This window comes from Thalassophryne amazonica, chromosome 6 (genome assembly GCF_902500255.1).
Source record: "Thalassophryne amazonica chromosome 6, fThaAma1.1, whole genome shotgun sequence".
Lineage (NCBI taxonomy): Eukaryota > Metazoa > Chordata > Actinopteri > Batrachoidiformes > Batrachoididae > Thalassophryne > Thalassophryne amazonica.
Window position 1 is genome coordinate 68,367,152 of NC_047108.1, and position 21,108 is coordinate 68,388,259.

Below are 21,108 nucleotides of genomic sequence, written 5' to 3' on the forward strand. Positions count from 1 at the left end.
CCCCAATTAGGAATGGATACATTTCATTCAAATTTCCCTTGCCTCTTGAGAAAGAACAGAATAGCCTACAATATACAAATTGTCAAAAAGGTAAAAAGCAGAAATTGTCCTAAGACTGAGTGTCCAATGAGTGTTTTCACTCTGAGCCACCCGCTGCAGGCAGTTCATGCACTGGTCCTTAAAGCTCATTTTTCTTTCTTGTATTCCTTCATAAGTCGTTGCTGATCCAAGCTTACAGGGTTCAGCGTGGCAGTAAATCACAAATAGAAGACAAGTCATCTCCTCTCCATAGCTGTGGTGTTAGCTGCTGCCCTCCTGGCCCAGGAAAACCTGTCGGGGTTCATAGGTCATCCTCAGCTAGTTGGGCTAAGTTGCTGGGCCGTCGTGCAGATAAGGGGCCCGATGGTAGGATCTGACTCGTGCCATCAGCCTGACCCCTACGGCAGCTCTCTCCTGCTCTCTGCTGGGCAGACAGAGAACATTCATCACACGCCCTACACAGACTGCATATCAGGGGTCATCAACCCCATTCCTGGAGAGCACTAGAGTGCCTTGATTGGACAGTAACGTCAACTCAGAACATGACACCATTTTGGATTCAACTGCACTGAACTACTGAATGAACCTTTTATGTTTTCAACATTTTTTAAATCATTTAACTACATACAGCAACACATCCAGGTACAGGTGCTATCAAAATAAATATAAAAATAGTTAAGCTATCAAATTGACATAAATGCACAATTTATGATGATTTATTTAATTAATTTAAAGCCTGATTTTCACTTCTGCAACTCTGTAATTCCTTGTCATGTTGCCGACATGCGTGACAGTTTTAAAGTTGTCCATCTGTACAATATGCTTTATTCTGGACTAATTTGACTCTCAACAAGCTTTTCTTTCTACAATCATCACCTCCAAATCAAAGGTAAGCTGTACAATTTCCTCTTTTACTGACTTTGTGCTGTAAATGTGCAGACTTTTCTGAATCATTTATGTGCATTATATATGATGGGAGACAAAAGATTAAAAGCAAAAAAGTGTCAAATCACAGCCTTTTGTGTCTGATTTAACAGGTGCACGTCAGGCTTCAGGTCCCAGTCTGAACATGATTTGAAAAAACTAAACGGTCGGATTTTTAATCACAAAAAAATGACTCCGATCACACATTCCTCAAATTGGTGAGTGTCAGAGCTGAACTTTAATTTGTACTTCTGCACGTCCAGACTGCTCAGTGTTTTAATGGAAATACATTGCAATCGGAAGTAACATTTATCCGATATGAGCCATATGTATGTAACAGATTAGTTAAATCAGGAGGTGCAGAACATCTACGGTGAATCCTGCATCGGGATGTGTGCCTCATTAATGACCGGCTGAATTTTTTTTTCTGCCAAATGTATTTGACCCATTATCAAAATGTAATCTGCGTGCGCACTGTAAAAACTGTTAAGATATGATGAGAGACGAAGGAGTGAAAAAAGCAAAGTGTCAAATCACAGTCTTTTGCGCTGTCTGATTTAACAGGTGCACGTCAGGCTACAGCTCCGAGTCTGAGCACAGTGTGAAAAAAAATAAACAGTCAGGCTTTTAATCATTGAAAAAACTTGGGCTTAATGGAAATACATTGCGATCAGATGGGACATCTTACCTGACGTGAGCGAAAAATCCGCTGTACAAAATCTGTTATATACTGTGTTTATTACATGGAAAAAATACAAAAACTTTGGGACTTGAAGCCCTTGTTGTGTCTATTTGTGCACCCAAATGCACAACAACCCAACAGTTTCAGCAAATAAATAAATAAAATAGCTGGATTTCCATGCAGACACATTATCAGCGAACGCTACTTTGGCCCCAAGGCAGCACCATGAGTCACGTGACTGATTTTTTTCTAGAGATTTTGCTCTAGAGAGCACCCGTCTTTAGCGCCCCTCTTTTGGTGGACTTGGATCCCAGGTTGAGAACATGGTCTCAAAAATGGCGTAAATTCTTTCCTGCTGATAAACTGTCTGCTAAGATTATATCGTTTCATATTTCAACTCAAAAGTTATATGTACTGCATTTCATTTACGTAGCTGTTCCATCTGATGCAGATGTTCAAACTTCAAAGTGCTTTACATTCACCCATTCATTCACACACTTCATGGTGTGCCATGCAAGGCATGCCTGGTCACAAGCACCCTTCGCTAACCTCTTGGCCGCCCCTTTCCAAATTACATGCATTCACTCAACACACATATGAGAAAATGTTTTTTTGACAGGCACTCTATGTGTGCAGATTTCATTGTCTAACTTGGTCTGCTTCCTGTTTGCTGTTTCAAGCCTGTGCAGCCTGGCAGAGGTAAAGAGAGGTGTACGACTAGTCTGTTAAAGTTGTTGCAGTAAGGACAAAAGAACAGTGACAAACAGTGGACGAAGACATAATGGTCATAGATGTTTGTAAATTTGAAAAGCTGGCTAAAAAATAAATGTGTGGCCCACTGACATGTCATTATTCACCTAATTTGTGTGCATGTTTGTGTATTAAGTGCATGTAGTTGCATATGTCAAAAACAACCACAATTCATTTTTGGCAGAAGCACTCATTTTTATGATTTTTGTTTTATCCAACAGGGGGAGACAAAAGCCTTCTTTCAACTAAACACATTCATTCAGTGTGCTGTAGGTGCATCTAGATCAGGGAATTCTATCTATAAAATAATTAAAAATTCAACCATGTTTTCCAAAAGACAAAGTTAAAATATTTTTCCGCATTATATTGCTAATATATTCATAATGACTGCTGGAATAGGCCCCAGTCCCCCCATGACCCTTAACTGGAATAAGTCGGTTCAGAAAATGTCTGGAACTACACAAATCCAGTAACGTTTCACACTTATTTCAGTTGTCCAATATAAATGACCATTCTTACTAAGTCCTAGATTTCCTGTAAATTTTGAAGGACTCATAAGAAACTCATGCTTTTGCAGTCCTGCGGCTTAATTTACCAACCATTAACACACACGGATTTGTGCATAAACAGTGCACAAGAACAGTTCTATGCAAAGTATGGAATTTATCAACTTATACTTAAATTTAGAAATGTGTTTAAAAATATGGACAGCTCTGGCCGTGCGTTTGCACAGAATCTAATGGTAGGACATGGGAACAGCATTACTGGCATTACATCATGCAACCTCATACATTATTTTTACCCTCTAAATTAGTAAGTACACAACTAGTAATTGCAGTTCATCTGGAAAGCATTCACAGCAGTTCATTTTTTTCCACATTTTGTTATGTTTCAGCTTCATTCCAAAATGGATTAATTTTTTTATTTTTTTTATTTCTGTCATATTCTACACACAATACCCCATAATGACAATGTGAAAATAAAAAACTACATGTACATAAGTATTCACACCCTTTGTCATGAAGCTCAAAATTGAGGTCAGGTGCATCCTGTTTCCACTGATCATCCTTGAGATGTTTCTACGGCATAATTGGATTCCACCTGCGGTAAATTTAGTTGATTGGACATGATTTGGAAAGACACACAGCTGTTTACATATAAGGTCCCACAGTTGACAGTGCATGTCAGAGCACAAACCAAGCATGAAGTCAAAGGAATTTTCTGTAGACCTCTGAGACAGGATTGTCTTGATGCACAAATCTGAGGAAGGGTGCAAAAACACTCCTGCTGCTTTGAAGGTCCCAATAACTACAGTGGCCTCCATCATCCGTAAATAGAAGAAGTTCGGATCCACCAGGATTCTTCTTACAGCTGGCTGCCCGTCTAAACTGAGCAAACGGGGGAGGTCAGGGGGGTGACCAAGAAACTGATGTTCACTCTGTCAGAGCTCCAGCATTCCTCTGTTGAGAGAGGAGAACCTTACAGAAGGACAACCATCTCTGCAGCAATCCACCAGTCAGACCTTTATGGTAGAGTGGCCAGACGGAAACCACTCCTTAGTAAAAGGCACATGGCAGCACGCCTGGAGTTTGCCAAAAGACACCTGAAGGACTCTCAGACCATGAGAAACAAAATTCTCTGGTCTGATGAGACAAAGATTGAACTCTTGCATGAATGCGAAGCATCATGTTTGGAGGAAACCAGGCACCATCCCTACAATGAAGCATGGTGGTGGCAGCATCATGCTGTGGGGATGTTTTTCAGTGGCAAGAACTGGGAGACTAGTCAAATTGAGGGAAAGATGAATGCAGCAATGTACAGAGACATCCTGGATGAAAACCTGCTCCAGAGCGCTTTTGACCTCATACTGGGGCGACGGTTCATCTTTCAGCAGGGCAATGACCCTAAGCACCCAGCTAAGATATCAAAGGAGTGGCTTCAGGACAACTCTGTGAATGTCCTTGAGTGGCCCAGCCAGAGTCCAGAGCTGAATGTGATTGAACATCAATGAAGAGATCTCAAAATGTTTGTGCACCGACGCTCCCCATCCAACCTGATGGAGCTTGAGAGGAGCTGCAAAGAGGAATGGGCAAAACTGCCCAAAGATAGGTGCACCAAACTTGTGGCATCATATTCAAGAAGACTTGAGGCTGTAATTGCTGCCAAAGGTGCATCAACAAAGTATTGAGCTAAGGGTGTGAATACTTACTATGTACACGTGATTTCTTAGTTTTTTATTATTATTATTTTTAATAAATTTGCCCCCTCTCCCCCTCTAGCTGCCACCTTATCGTGGTGGGGGAGTTTGCGTACCCGGATGATCCTAGGAGCTATGTTGTCGGGGGCTTTGTGCTCCCTGTAGGGTCTCCCAAGGCAAACAGGTCCTAGGTGACGGGTCAGACTAAGGGCAGTTCAGAACCTCCATGACCAGTAAAAGATCAAGGACTGAGACGTCGCCCGGTATGGTGGAGCCGGGGTCCCACCCTGGAGCCAGGCCTGGGGTTGGGGCTCAGACGCGAGCACCTGGTGGTCGGGCCTTAGCCCATGGGGCCCAGCCGGGCTCAGCCCGAAAGAGTGTCATGGGCCTGCCCTCCTGTGGGTTCACCACCTGCAGAGGGGGCCATGGAGGTCGGGTGCAGAGAGGATTGGGTGGCGGTCGAGGGTGGGTGGCCCGGCGGCCCGGTCCATGCTCACAGCCCCTGGCTGTTGGGACGTGGAATGTCACCTTGCTAGGGGGGAAGGAGCCTGAGCTTGTGCGGGAGGTTGAGAGATACCGACTAGAGATAGTCGGGCTCACCTCCACGCACAGCTTGGGCTCTGGTACCCAACTCCTGGAGATGGGCTGGATGCTTCATTTTTCTGGCGTTGCCCACAGGGAGAGGCGGAGAGCTGGTGTCGCATTGCTTATTGCTCCCCAGCTCAGTCGCCAAGTGTTGGAGTTCACTCTGGTGAACGAGAGGGTCGCGTCCCTACGCCTTCGGGTCAGGGACATGTCTCTCACTGTTGTCTCAGCCTACGGGCCGAGCGGCAGTGCAGAGTACCCAACCTTCCTGGAGTCCCTGGCAGGGGTACTAGATAGTGCTCCGACTGGGGACTCCATTGTTCTCCTGGGGGATTTCAACGCCCACGTGGGCGGCGACAGTGAGACCTGGAGGGGGGTGATCAGGAAGCACGGCCTCCCCGATCTGAACCCGAGTGGTGTTCAGTTGTTGGACTTCTGTGCTAGTCACAGTTTGTCCATCATGAACACCAGGTTCGAGCACAAGGGTGTCCATAAGTGTACATGGCACCAGGACACCCTGAGCCGGAGGTCGATGATCGACTTTGTAGTCGTATCATCTGACCTTCAGCCACGTGTCTCGGACACTCGAGTGAAGAGAGGGGCAGAGCTGTCGACTGATCACCACCTGGTGGTGAGTTGGATCTGCTGGGAGGGTAGGAAGCCGGTCAGACCTGGCAGGCCCAAACGTATCGTGAGGGTCTGCTGGGAAAGACTGGCGGAACCCTCTGTCAGCGAGGCCTTCAACTCCCACCTCCGGGAGAGCTCCTCCCAGATCCCAGGTTGGAGACATGGAGTTCGAGTGGACCATGTTCTCCACCTCCATTGTTGAGGCGGCTGCTCGTAGCTGTGGTCGCAAGGTCTCTGGTGCCTGTCGCGGCGGCAATCCCCGAATCCGGTGGTGGACACCGGAAGTAAGGGATGCCGTCAAGCTGAAGAAGGAGTCCTACTTATCTTTGTTGGTAGATGGGACCCCAGAGGCAGCTGACAGGTACCGGCAGGCCAAGCGTGCCACAGCCCGTGCGGTCACAGAGGCAAAAACTCGGGTCTGGGAGGGGTTCGGGGAGGCTATGGAGGAGGACTATCGGTCGGCATCGAAGAGATTCTGGCAAACCGTCCGACGCCTCAGGAGGCAGAAGCAGCTCTCCACCAGCACTGTTTACGGTGCGGGTGGGGAGCTGTTGACCCTGACTGGGGATGTTGTCGGGCGGTGGAAGGAGTACTTCGAGAATCTCCTCAATCCCATCGTCACGTCTTCCGAAGAGGAAGCAGAGACTGGGGACTCAGAGGCGGACTCATCCATTACCCAGGCCGAAGTCACCGAGGTGGTTAGAAAGCTCCTCGGTGGCAAGGCCCCTGGGGTGGATGAAATCCGTCCTTAGTACCTTAAGTCTCTGGATGTTGTGGGGCTGTCTTGGCTGACACGCCTCTGCAACATCGCGTGGTGATCGGGGACAGTGCCTCTGGATTGGCAGACCGGGGTGGTGGTCCCTCTGTTTAAGAAGGGGGACCGGAGGGTGTGTTCCAACTATAGGGGGATCACACTCCTCAGCCTCCCCGGTAAGGTCTATTCCAGAGTACTGGAGAGGAGAATTCGACCGATGGTCGAACCTCGGATTCAGGAGGAGCAGTGTGGTTTTTGTCCTGGTCGCGGCACACTGGACCAGCTCTACACGCTCCATCGGATGCTCGAGGGTTCATGGGAGTTCGCCCAACCAGTCCACATGTGTTTTGTGGATCTGGAGAAGGCGTTCGACCATGTCCCCCGGGGTGCCCTGTGGGGAGTGCTCCGGGAGTACAGGGTCCGGGGTCCTTTGCTAAGGGCTATCCGGTCCTTGTACGACCGCAGTAGGAGCTCGGTTCGCATTGCCGGTAGTAAGTCAAACCTGTTTCCAGTGCACGTTGGCCTCTGCCAGGGCTGCCCTTTGTCACCGGTTTTGTTCATTATTTTTATGGACAGAATTTCTAGGCGTAGCCAGGGTGTAGAGGGGGTCTGGTTTGGGAACCACAGAATCTCGTCTCTGCTGTTTGCGGACAATGTGGTTCTGTTGGCTTCGTCAAATCAGGACCTTCAGCGTGCACTGGGGCAGTTTGCAGCCGAGTGTGAAGCGTCCGGGATGAAAATCAGCACCTCCAAATCCGAGGCCATGGTTCTCGACCGGAAAAAGGTGCTTTGCCCTCCTCAGGTTGGTGGAGTGTCCTTGCTTCAAGTGGAGGAGTTTAAGTATCTCGGGGTCTTGTTCACGAGTGAGGGACGGATGGAGCGTGAGATCGATAGACGGATCGGTGCAGCATCTGCAGTGATGCGGTCACTGTATCGGACCGTCGTGGTGAAGAGAGAGCTGAGTAGGGGGGCAAAGCTCTCGATTTACCAATTGATCTACGTTCTGATCCTCACCTATGGTCATGAAATTTGGCTCATGACCGAAAGAACGAGATCGCGAGTACAAGCGGCCGAGATGAGTTTCCTCTGCAGGGTGGCTGGGCACTCCCTTAGAGATAGGGTGAGGAGCTTGGTCACTCGGGAGGAGCTCGGAGTCGAGCCGCTGCTCCTCCATGTCGAAAGGAGTCAGTTGAGGTGGCTCGCGCATCTTTTCCGGATGCCCCCTGGACGCCTCGCTGGAGAGGTGTTCCGAGCACGTCCCACTGGGAGGAGGCCCCGGGGAAGACCCAGGACACGCTGGAGGGATTACATCTCTCGGCTGGCTTGGGAACGCCTTGGGGTTCCCCCAGAGGAGCTGGGGGAGGTGTGTGTGGATCGGGAGGTCTGGGCGGCTTTGCTTGAGCTGCTGCCCCCGCGACCCAACTCCGGATAAAGCGGAAGAAAATGGATGGATGGATAAATTTGCGCGGCTTTCCATGACAAAATCTCTTGTTAAAAGTGAAATCTGCCGGAAAATGGCTGATGTCCAGCTCTTGTGATAACCAGAGAAATTGCACAATTCTGATGGAAAAAAAGCCCAAATCATTCCGCCATTTCCTCGCAATGAAACAACGACGAGAGGGGTGGACCAGTGCTCACTCAAAGCCTGCCCACAGGCGAATGACGCAACCGACAGGCGTGGAAAAACTCACGCATGCGCATGAAGGTTCACGCTTGGCTGATGTAAAAACATATGAATCAAATCCATATAGTTTTTGAAAAAAATAAAAAGGTACGATACTTTTCTAACAGACCTCGTATTAGAGTCAAATCATTACACTGAACATGGGACTTTGTGTGTATGTCCTTGAAGGTCAATGTTTGTGTGTTAGATTTGAAATTAACTTCTTGTAAATCAGTCAAACAAACAAAAAGTGATTTTGCTAGTGTCAAATTATGACTGTCCCACGATGAACAAACTGTTCAGTTGTGTTGCACATGACTGTATTTTATGTGTGTCTCTGTGTGCGTGCATATACACTACCTGTGCGCTTTGTATGGTGGGTGTGTACAGTCCATTTGACACAGCTCCACAGTTAGGCTGATCAGAAAAGGCCAGCTGGACATGTGATGGAGAAACAGTACGGGGGTCAGTAGTGCATTGCCGGACAGTAGTAGGCCACAAATGCAAACATCAAGTCATTCACGTACAAACACTGCAGTGCATGTACTGATGTCCATTTGATAATGTAAGCAAACTGATGTAGAGATATGGAGGCTTGTTGTGTCTGAGGTGATTTACAAATGAAGGTCCTGTGTTGAGTGGCTAATTACTACACAGAAAAGGATTGTTAAAGAAACCTACGTCCTGCACTGCGCACATCTCGCTGGGTCCCTGGCTTGGGCCTTGGCTGGGCAGGTAGAGTGTGGGCAGGGAGGTGTTGTGAGAATGAAGAGAGGGCAGCTTATGACGATCGATAGAAGCAGAAGAGTGGGGCCGCAGGGCACTGGCAGTGGACAATGGAGGCCTCATGCTACGGCCCAGGCTGTTGGACTTGCTTTCTCGTCGCTGATACTCGATAGGCGACTGTAAGGCTGAAACATACACAAACAAAATTAGTTAAAAAGATTTTTTTTAATGGGTGCCTAGTACCCTATAAGACAACATGTTTTGCGGAGTCAGCATTTTTTAATGATGCTTACCTAATTCAGTAAAGCAGTGTTTCTGATAAAAATGGTCAATCAATTTTAGCAAGTATGTGAGTAAAGAATGGACGTTAACCCCCAAAATGTGAATCAGCTGCAAATCGTGAATTATCTACAAACCATTAATGGCAAAATGTGAATGTACTGAAAAAATATCTCCTAAAACATGAACGCAGGTCTCGCAAAATGTGAATATCATTCATGATATATATTTTTTTCAGTTTAACCCTCTGGGGTCCGAAGGCATTTTTTGGACAGTTCACTCGCCTGGCGTAAATATTTTATTATTGCTGTTAACAGCTCTCCCTGCATCCCACAATCAAGTTTTACGTCTCTTTTTTTTCAGGACAACCTGTACTTTCAAAATATATATGCTTTAGTTGTGTTTTGTAAGTGTAATAAAGGTTTACACTCACGCAGCAAACTATAATAAACAAGTAACACATCACTCCTAAAAACAATCTTTGGTGTGTCACGTGAGGTGAATCTGCCTTACGATTGGATTTTGGAAAACTATGTGACAGTGAACCAATTCTGATTGGACACTCACACTGCTCACATCATCACACAGCTTCTATGAGGAGTACAAAGATGGTGGACGGTGGCTCGAAAGTACATGGAGTTAACTTTTCAGCAAAAAAAGTAAGTTTCTATCTCATATCATTAAAAAATTATTTATAATTTAGTAAAACTTGGTCTTAGCCGTCGTATACGACGTCGGCCCCAGAGGGTTAACTAGTTTACGCATTTCAGTTTATGGATCAATTACTTCAGGAAACCTTGATCACAAAGCTTATCTCTGTGTCAGGTGGTGAGTTTGACTGGGTGGTACACCTGTCAAATGGTAATGTAGGTCCCAAAATCAGGGAGGAAAGAAACCTTCCTTGAAGACTCCAGTAAAGTTAGAAAGATATTCACAGATTCGAAGTTCACGGCTCAATAAATCTTAAGAGAAACACTGTAGAAAACAAACAACAGTAGTTTCTAACCTTATGGCCCTTTTACACATAACACAAAATTGGGTGAAAGAAGCAGGAACCAGACGAAAAAGAGTGAGAAAGACTGATTTGGCGAACAGTAAAAAATTCCACCTGCTGTTGGGAGGGACACACGGTCGGACAGGCATGAATGGTCTGGCGTTGACGGTGTATGCTCATGGGCACGCGCACAAATACAGTGCCAGCACGTGGAAAGTGTGACACCATATCACGCTCCCACAGCAGTGAAGCAATTAAATGCTGGACATATGTACATAAATCAATGAAAATATGGAAGCACAAAATAATGCGAGAGCACAGATTCAGAAAATTATAGGAACAATGAATGTACTCTTTAAATGTAACACAATCATGGTACTAGTAATGAATCTGTTCTCACTGTAAAAAAACAACAAAAAAACAAAAACAAACACACACACACAAAAACAAGCAAAAGCAGTTTATAATATTTAATTCCTGCTATAAATAGCGAACAATACAAGTATCATCCTTCTGTTCCTCTGTACATGACCCATGGCCATGGACATAAACAAGGTAATGGACTGACACGAATGAAGCCTTGCTCTCATATCATGTCCACATCAGCCGGCTCCGCGTGTCCAGCTGTCCAGGCGTGGTGAAGGACAGCGCGTCATGTGGACTATAACTCACGTAATATTCATCCCCATGATGTTGTCAGAAATGGTGGCCCTCTTAGAGAGCCATGTTTGTAAGCTAGATTAGCTTCTTAGCTCAGTGGAGTTAGATGTTACGAGCACTCCAGACGAGCTTAAACGGGCTGCATTTATATAGCTCAATGCCTCACATTCACCCTGATGTCAGGGTGCTGCCATACAAGGTACGCACTATACACCGGGAGCAACTAGGGGATTCAGGACCTTGCCCAAGGGCCCTTAGTGATTTTCCACCCAGGCTGGGATTTGAACCGAGGATCCTGTGGTCTCAAGCCCAACACTTTAAACACTAGACCATCACCTCCCCTATTTAGTGTTGGATTGGCTAGCATGACCATTAGCATTAGCTTAGCTCAGCCGGCTAAAGACGACAGCTTTTGGACTACTGTTAGGCAGAAGAATTCTCATAAGGCTTGCTGCCTGGTTGTGGTACCCAGCTCGCAGTCACCATTACCAGTAGTGAACCTTTTCAGCCTTAGCTAAGCTGATTGACAGCCCTCCAAGCCCACGGTTAACTTCTACCCCTATCTCCAGGCCAGAACACCACGTCTTAGTGATATTCAAAATTTGACTCCCATATAAATTTCCTTAAATTTTTCTAAAAGGCATTTTTCCAAAGTGAGTGCTGAAGTCTAACCAGCAGTAGACACTGATGTGTTCAGTGAATTTGGTGCAATCCCACCTTGTATTGTATTACTGAATATTTTTCTGGTGTGTCTTTTCATTTTTGCACTTTGTAGACGGTCCCTTTGCTTCCATTTCACAGCCGTCTGCTTGTTCAGATCAATATTATTTTTCCAGCTCAGAGAATGGCTCATATCGACAAAAATATATTGAGTTCTACAGGGAGCAGGTAATTAGAGAACCTGCAGGGCCTCTTATTAATGTTGGTATGGAGACCATTAGCATAGCGGGGAAAATAGTGCAGGAAATCCACTATGGTGACTGTGTAGTTTATGTGCTAAGGAGGGACATTTTTCAAACTGAAACTGTGGCCTGTTTCCACAGAGGCACCCATAAAAAGTGTAGAGGAATATGTTTTGCACATTTCGTGCTCATTACTACACTGAATAACACTAAAATTAAGGGTGCCCCACTGGCTGTTTCTGCAACATCAGACATTCCGTGTCTGCTGTCGTCAGCCCATGTGGAATTTCACAAACGCAAACTTAATCTAAGGTATGATACATATATTACTTTGGAACGACCTCCGAATACAAAAAGCCAAAATGATAACCCCAGTGAGGTCCTTAATTTGGATCGTTTTAACGTGAGGTCACCTTCCTCAAAATCACTGTTGAAAAATTATCTACAACCCCTGGCAAAAATTATGGTATCACCGGCCTCGGAGGATGTTCATTCAGTTGTTTAATTTTGTAGAAAAAAAGCAGATCACAGACATGACACAAAACTAAAGTCATTTCAAATGGCAACATTCTGGCTTTAAGAAACACTATAAGAAATCAGGAAAAAAAAATTGTTGCAGTCAGTAACGGTTACTTTTTTAGAACAAGCAGAGGGAAAAAAATATGGAATCACTCAATTCTGAGGAAAAAATTATGGAATCATGAAAAACAAAAGAATGCTCCAACACATCACTAGTATTTTGTTGCACCACCTCTGGCTTTTATAACAGCTTGCAGTCTCTGAGGCATGGACTTAATGAGTGACAAACAGTACTCTTCATCAATCTGGCTACAACTTTCTCTGATTGCTGTTGCCAGATCAGCTTTGCAGGTTGGAGCCTTGTCATGGACCATTTTCTTCAACTTCCACCAAAGATTTTCATTTGGATTAAGATCTGGACTATTTGCAGGCCATGACATTGACCCTATGTGTCTTTTTGCAAGGAATGTTTTCACAGTTTTTGCTCCATGGCAAGATGCATTATCATCTTGAAAAATGATTTCATCATCCCCAAACATCCTTTCAATTGATGGGATAAGAAAAGTGTCCAAAAATATCAATGTAAACTTGTGCATTTATTGATGATGTAATGACAGCCATCTCCCCAGTGCCTTTACCTGACATGCAGCCCCATATCATCAATGACTGTGGAAATTTACATGTTCTCTTCAGGCAGTCATCTTTATAAATCTCATTGGAACGGCACCAAACAAAAGTTCCAGCATCATCACCTTGCCCAATGCAGATTCGAGATTCATCACTGAATATGACTTTCATCCAGTCATCCACAGTCCACGATTGCTTTTCCTTAGCCCATTGTAACCTTGTTTTTTCTGTTTAGGTGTTAATGATCTCTTTTGTTTAGCTTTTCTGTATGTAAATCCCATATCCTTTAGGCGGTTTCTTACAGTTCGGTGACAGACGTTGACTCCAGTTTCCTCCCATTCGTTCCTCATTTGTTTTGTTGTGCATTTTCGATTTTTGAGACATATTGCTTTAAGTTTTCTGTCTTGACGCTTTGATGCCTTCCTTGGTCTACCAGTATGTTTGCCTTTAACAACCTTCCCATGTTGTTTGTATTTGGTCCAGAGTTTAGACACAGCTGACTGTGAACAACCAACATCTTTTGCAACATTGCATGATGATTTACCCTCTTTTAAGAGTTTGATAATCCTGTCCTTTGTTTCAATTGACATCTCTCGTGTTGGAGCCATGATTCATGTCAGTCCACTTGGTGCAACAGCTCTCCAAGGTGTGATCACTCCTTTTTAGATGCAGACTAACGAGCAGATCTGATTTGATGCAGGTGTTAGTTTTGGGGATGAAAATTTACAGGGTGATTCCATAATTTATTCCTCAGAATTGAGTGAGTCCATTTTTTTTCCCTCTGCTTGGTCTAAAAAAGTAACCGTTACTGACTGCCACAATTTTTTTTCTTGATTTCTTATAGTGTTTCTTAAAGCCAGAAAGTTGCCATTTGAAATGACTTTAGTTTTGTGTCATGTCTGTGATCTGCTTTTTTTCCACAAAATTAAACAACTGAATGAACATCCTCCAAGGCCGGTGATTCCATAATTTTTGCCAGGGGTTGTAATTATGGAACGCCGCCTAGATAGTCCTCCTCATAGATTGTCCTCCCCTTAAATGAGCCTGTCCACCTGCGTACACATCTAGTCATATCCCTCGCATTACAAAGCACGGCGGAGGTGTTGCTTTTATTCATGAATCTGGATTTAGCTTACTGGTTCTTTGGGGTCTAAAACATAAGCCGTTTGAACATTTGACTCTCTCTGCTCTGCTCAAGATGTCACACACAGCCAAGGTTGGAAGACTAAAACTCAAACATGTTACTTTGTCACCCTATATAGACCCCCGGGCCCATATTCTGAATTCTTAGATGAATTTAGTGAGTTTATCTCAAATTTGGCAAACCCTGGAGATAACATTCTGATTGTTAGTGACTTTAAAATTCATGGAAACAAACCTTGTGATCGCTCCACCTACACCAAAACCACACCCCCAAAACATACACACCTTGATTCAGTGATCATTTACGGGGCCTCGATCATACGTCTACAAGTCAAGAGTGAAAATGGCTCAAAACTAGAAGTATTCCACCTCATGTGGTGAAGTGCTATTCTGGACTATAAGCACGCACTGTTGGCTACAAAATGAGCCTACTACTCCGATTTGATTTAACAAAAACAAGTATAATTCTTGTTCTTGTTTGACACTGTGGCAACACTTAAGGACATCCACCTGTAAGTCATTCTTTTTTTACCACTCAAGATTTCTTAGATTATTTTGAAAAGAAAATAGATGACATTAGGTCAAATATATCCCAGCATGCCTTAAGGCTCACTGACACTTGCACGAATTTGATGCACGCACTTGCACGCCCTGTGTCGTGCAGGAGAGTAAACTTGTCTTTAATGGGTGCAGACTGAAAGCAAGAGCAAAATTGAATTTTGAAATGTTCAAAAAATCCTTCACGGATAAATGTCATGCAACGTGGCGCGCTCTGCTCGCCAATACTACGTGCGGCTCATCAAGTGGAGTAAAGAAGAAGAGAACAGAGCGAGTGGTAGCATCAGAGTGCAGCTCGTCTGAACGATTATAATGAGATGTTAAATCTATCACAAAAACACTTTTACAGCTGCACACAAGAAGGAAAGAACATGCAACTGTTTTACCAAGCCATGGTAATGCAAACATGACAAAAAATTACCTTTTTAGGCGGCTCCAAATGCTTTCTCCAGCTCCGGCTGGAGCAGTCCTCTGTGATTCAGGAAGCAATTAGAGCCGTTTTCAGCAGCCAACTTGCAGAGAAAATGATTAATCCACTATGAAATAATTATTTTATATACGCAGCGTCCAGCACTCAGCGCATGGCAGTCGGTGGAACAAAGCACGGCGTCCAGCTGGGAACACAGCGGGTGGGATCGTCACGACGATGTGCGTGCAAGTGTGTGCATCAAGTGTATGCCTCACCTAGATTTGCTGAATTTTATATTATTTATTTGGGTATTTATTTGTAACCTCCACTAAAGGCACATCGTCTTTTTCCACAGTATACTAACAAAACTGTTTAAGGACCTGTGACCTACACTTGGGCCACAGGTGATGTATCAGTGATGGGACCCATATCAGTAACAGGGTGCAGTGGCTGGACTTTTGTGTTGGAAAAATAAAATATAAGACTCAATAAGGTTTAAGTCACAAAAAATAGGAGACAATTAATCAAAGGTTCTACTTTTCTGATTTGTCATTTTAGAATTCTGACCCAATCTTAATGTGTGCTATCACACGTGTCTGTCCAGTCTGTGCATCTTAAGGCTTTCTGTGTCTACATGTGTGCAAACACCCACAAGTGATTTTTAAACACGCTCACTGGGTGGAAGTTTCTGGATTTAATGGGGGCAGATGCTGACTCACCAATTCATGCCTTTGTCTGTTCTAGATTGGATCATGCTCCTGCAGGAGTTCTGACTGGCAGAAAAATGTTTGAGCATATTGCCCCGATTTTGGCCTCCCTCCACTGGTTTCTTGTCCATGCAAGGTCAGACTAAGATACAAAATCCTTCAATCCTTCATGGACCAAGGTCTCCATATCTGGCTGATAAATCAAACCTTATGTACCGGCCCATGCTTTGCATTCTTAGGATGGAGGATTACTGTGCATTCCAAAGGTTAAAAAGAAGTCAGCAGGCCACAGAGCTTTTCTTATTGTGCGCCTGTTTTGTGGAACAGTCTGCCTACTGAGATACAACAATCTGATTTTGCAGAGTTATTCAAATCCAGATGAAAGACCCATCTGCTCTCTCTTTTGTATGATTAATATTTTAGTGTTGTGCTGTACTACATTTTCTTCATCTTAAATTATGTCACTAAAAATTGGAGCAGAACACTGTCTCATCATATCTAAATTCTGGGACTGTTAACCCTTTAATGGTCAACTCAGCCATTTGGTAGAGCAAATTAATATCTTCTACATTCTATTGAAAAATGTGAATATATGAAAAGGTTAATGAAGCAAAGGGCTTCATTAACAGCAGGTGGTCACCCCTATCAGTCTTCTGGTCTGCTTGAGGTTTCTTCCTCAAAAAAGGCCAGAGGAAGTTTTTCCTTAGTACTGTTGCCTAGACACTTGTTCAGAGGGGTTGGTAAGGTAACTTTGGAATTATATGAATAAAAAGAACTCAATTGGCCTTCAGGGCATACGCCACTTCCTCTCTGACATCACCTGACATCTTGCAACAGGCCTTGGAGGGCTTCAAACAAATACGGCAATATGGCACCACCCATTTGTGCTCGTATGGAATTGTATTGTTCTTTTCCAAGGGGCCTAGGCTGATTACAAGAGAAGAAAATGCAGTGAAGTACAATCAAGCATGAAAGATGAAAGCCATGATGTTTTGGCAAGTTCCTGCCTGAGTGCACAGCTGTGATAATCTCACTCAGTGTTTGTTTACAAGTCTTCATGAGTGAGTTAACCCATGAGCACAAAGTACGACTGATGTCATGTAAATTATAATAGTTTGTAGGATCTGATCTAATGAGCTGATTATTTACAGAACAAGCAAATGAATGCCTTGTCTGACAAGTGCACTGCTTTGTGCTCCCTCATGCTTCACTTGCTCGAGTCGGCAAGATGATAATCCGATCGGAAACAACAACAAAAACTGCCAAGTGGATGAGCGCAGAAGACACGTATGATTCCAATCAATACTTGAAATATAATAACCTGCAGGTTGTCGCGGTGGACTCAGTCAACATGCCAAAGGGGAAACAAAACAGCAATTAACTGACCTTTCACATATGATCTGCCAGTTTTCCTAATTTTGCTTCGTTAGTGGGGCATCAGAAGAATTTCCATTTATCTCACAGGCTCTAGTGGTTGCACTCAACATCAAAACACAGGACGATGGTCTTGGATTGGTAGATTTGTTTGAAAATTAAATGGGACATCTCCAAGTCAACGACTACTTTTGTTACGTCACACTGATGGGCCCCCATGTCAAGAAAACCATAGAAGAAGTCCTCAATAGGAAGTTGTTTCTCTCCAATATGAAGAGACTCACTGCAATCTGTGAGACCTCCTTCACAGGACTCGGACACAACAGAATGGTGGCGAACATGTCTTTCGATTGTGACCATCTGAGGGTGCTGTGGAAATGGTGATGTAGTTGTTGCGCAGCAGTTTTAAATTGTATGAGTTATGGAGTCTTGCTTTATTGGCAGGAAAAATTATTTTCCTCCTTCAACGCTGCCATACCTGTGCCACAACTCAGCTGTGATAATGACATAGGAGCTCTCAGTCAGTCAGCGCATGATATTGAGATTCAAGATTGTTGCAGTGTTGCTGCTTCACAATTCATCAATCTGAGTGGATGCAGATGCTCTTTTTCCGAAAGCCCGACTAAAATGGATTTTTGGGGGGCCAATATGACACCAACATTAGGGAGTAAACAATTTACAATAACTATGATAACTAAATAACTATAATTCTAATCCTATTACATTTGTTCCGCAAATCTGATTAGTTAATCGTGTGAGATTTCAGACCATAAAATGGTGCCAAAATAGAAAGTAGATGGTGCCAAAATATTCGACCAATTCACATTTGATGTATAACTCTGCGCCCTGACCGCATTGCTGCGCAGGTGTCAATAATGGCGCTGTCAGCTGAGAGCGAGAGAAACTGGTGGAGCGACGACAATGCCGAAATAAGTAGATGTAAGCTACCATACAAAAGTATTGATGTGGATTCTGATACAGAATTACTCAATGCAGTTGACGAGATGGAGAAATCAGGGGATTTGCTCACAGAATTTCCAGTTTGGCATGAAGACGCTGTTGCTATGGTAGCTTCGCCGACCAAGTTACTTACAGAAAAATAAACCGTGCAAACGATGGAATTGGATTAGAATGGGAATAACCCCCTTGTGTCTCATGATATGTGGAGGTTAATGCTAGATTACGGTCGCAAATATCCTTGGTGCGCTCGGTCTGAACTGTTAACACCTCAGTCAGATATATCCTCGTACAGACTTCCCGCTCGGTTAATAATCCTTTAGTATCGCTGATGACTTGTCCATGTTTGGGACAAAAAGCAACATTGTCATACAGAAACAATAGCGGTAAGAACATTTTATCAACTACTTTAACTATTTACACACATTTCAGCCGTTTGTGGATGGCCTGCATGTGCACACAGTTGTTGTTGTGAAGACAAACAACATTTCTCACCTGTTGTCAATAAAACCAAATCCCGCACCTGCAAGTACTAGAGTCCCTTTATTCAGACAGTAGTGACATGATGAACTGAAAAAAAAAAAAGATCATGTGACTCGTGGTGCCATTTTGGGGCCAAAATAGCGTTCACTGTTAATCTATCTGCATGTAAATACAACTATTTGCTGAAAATGCCGGGTTGTTGTGCATTTGGATGCACAAATAGACACAACAAGGGGTTCAAGATGTATAGATTCCCTTCAGATCTGAACAGAAGAAAAATTTGGGAAAATAAAGTCAGCCATATGGCATGGAAGCCGACTTCATCATCAAAGTTTTGAAAGGTAAATTCAGTCCCCTGTACAGTAAAACTCAACTAAACTGTCATCATATAAACCGGATGCTTTTGTATGGTTTTCCATGTAATAAACAAAGTGGTGGGCACAGTTCCGATAACCGATAATTATCGAAGATAATGTTTTCATTATCGGATTATCTTCTCAGATAACTTTGAAAACCATTATCAGACTAATTATCTTCTGATAAATTGTCCGATAATTTTTAGACCGTTAACGCGGTAAACAAAACTGAACAGCTATAAACTTTTATAAAATTTAAAGTCAGTCGCACACCTACCTGTTAAATGTTTTATGACAGATGTGTAGTTCTACCCTCTGCAAAAAGCGGAGCGCAGCTTCTAGAAGAAACCGCTCTATCCTCTGCAGGTAAAGGAGAACTGGTCACCAAAATAAAAAACCTCATTTCTTATAACCCCATATTGATATGACGGCAATATCACCCAAGTCATCCAGAGGCATACATTTTTAACTTATAGTTCAAGTTTTAACCAAACTAATTTCAGACAAGTTATTTAAATTTATGTTATGTCTGAAGTTTTATAAAGTGAAAATATCAGATATATGTTTTAGTTGTAAAGTAATGCGCTAATTTTTAAGGTTTTAGTGTTGGCATGCTGTGTGTCCAGGTGCATTATGGGTAGGATAGGATAATCTCAGTATGTTCACGACATGAAAAATGCATTTGAGACACTGGTCAGGCTCCACGGATAAGAGTATTAAACTCTAGTGCCTAAAACTCTTGTGAATATATTCCCTGGGTTTATAGACGTTATTGTGTTTGCGTTTATTAAATTCCACGCATCTTAAACGTAGCAGAGCAGCAGCAGATACAGATTATCTGGAATTTTGTTTTGTCAAGTCTCTACTGCCATCTGGTGGACAGTAGTGTTCATGGCAGTATTCAAACTGAAGAAGGGGTTAAATTTTCTGTACGCGGTTCCAGCTCAGCTGTACCACAGAACCGCACGGTGTAAAAGCTTAGAGCGCAGGATTTATGTTCTCACACACATTGTACATTCAAAAACCACACATCGGACTCATGTTTCCAGACGCAAAACGTAAACAGAAGCTTTTTTTCAAACTTAATTTACAAAAACTCACGATGGGAGACATCAAAGTTTAAAACAAAACAAAACAAAAAAAAAAAAAACCTTTTCAAGACAGGTCTGCGGTGTTTGCACAGGCACAGTGCGAGAGGTGGTCGTGAGATGTTAAACGCAACTCGTTACTCCATGTATACTAAACGATGCAGAACGCGCGATTAACCTGAAACTCGGTGCGATCCAAAAAATTCTCGCACCAATGAAAAATCAACTGAAAAAGGGCCAAAACTCGCACTGGAACCAGTAGATCATGGAAGTGTTCTATTTTGACACCGGTCAGATGGTTATCTAATTACAACTTGGCTTTTTTGTTTTGTTTTGTTTTTTGTTTTTTGAAAATGCCTGTTTTTACAAATAAAAAAATTAACATTTTACAAAAGCACATTTATCTGTAAACACCAACACACGACACACGTCACATTAACGTGTTGGTTTACATAATCAACCAACCAACCAATCAGTGTTTAGCAGAGGCACATTTTTACCCAGAATCCTTTGCAATCTGTCTGTGTTTGTTATAAAACTTCAGAATTAGTGCATTATTCAACATTAAAAGATATATTTTATATTTTAACTTTGTACAAATGACAGAATTGACATTAATGGAGTTATTCTATCAGTATTCATTTTATTTATACACCGAACCATAACTCAGCATTGCTTTATTTTCCAAGACCTCTGCCTGATGGCAGCATTGTGACTGAGTAGAGTTGAGCTTTATGACAGTTGCGTCTGTGCTGGAAGCCATGTAGTAAATAGGAAATTCCAGCAGGGAGCAATATGTTCAAAGACAGAAGTGATGGCTCATTGTTTGGGTCTGTTGTTGTTTTTGATGCTTTCAGAAGCAATCGTGGTGTTAAAACTCAAAATCAGTTTGTTAGTACCTCGTAGGTGCAAGTGTACCAGAGACAATACTGGTATTTATCGCTTATCGGTTATCTGTAACTTCCGATACATGTTTGGGTGGTTACAACCCCTCGCATATACCGGACAGATCAGTCTGGACGTGCACAGTGACAGAGGTACAAAATAAAACTTCAGCGCTGACCCTTGCCGATTCGAGAAAAGTAGAACCGGCGTCATTTCCATG

The 21,108-nt window shown here is 43.4% G+C and overlaps 1 protein-coding gene across 1 annotated transcript in view; it reads right to left on the minus strand.

Annotated features, from left to right (window-relative positions):
• arhgef25a (Rho guanine nucleotide exchange factor (GEF) 25a) overlaps positions 1 to 21,108 on the minus strand; it is a 370,615-nt gene continuing 349,507 nt past the window's right edge. Inside the window, exons 15-17 of the mRNA XM_034172401.1 lie at positions 8,903 to 9,132; positions 8,582 to 8,716; positions 1 to 463 (exon numbers count right to left, since the gene is read on the minus strand). Of these exons, the coding sequence (XP_034028292.1) occupies positions 341 to 463; positions 8,582 to 8,716; positions 8,903 to 9,132 (488 nt within the window). The 3' untranslated portion in view covers positions 1 to 340. The remainder of the gene's footprint in view (positions 464 to 8,581; positions 8,717 to 8,902; positions 9,133 to 21,108) is intronic.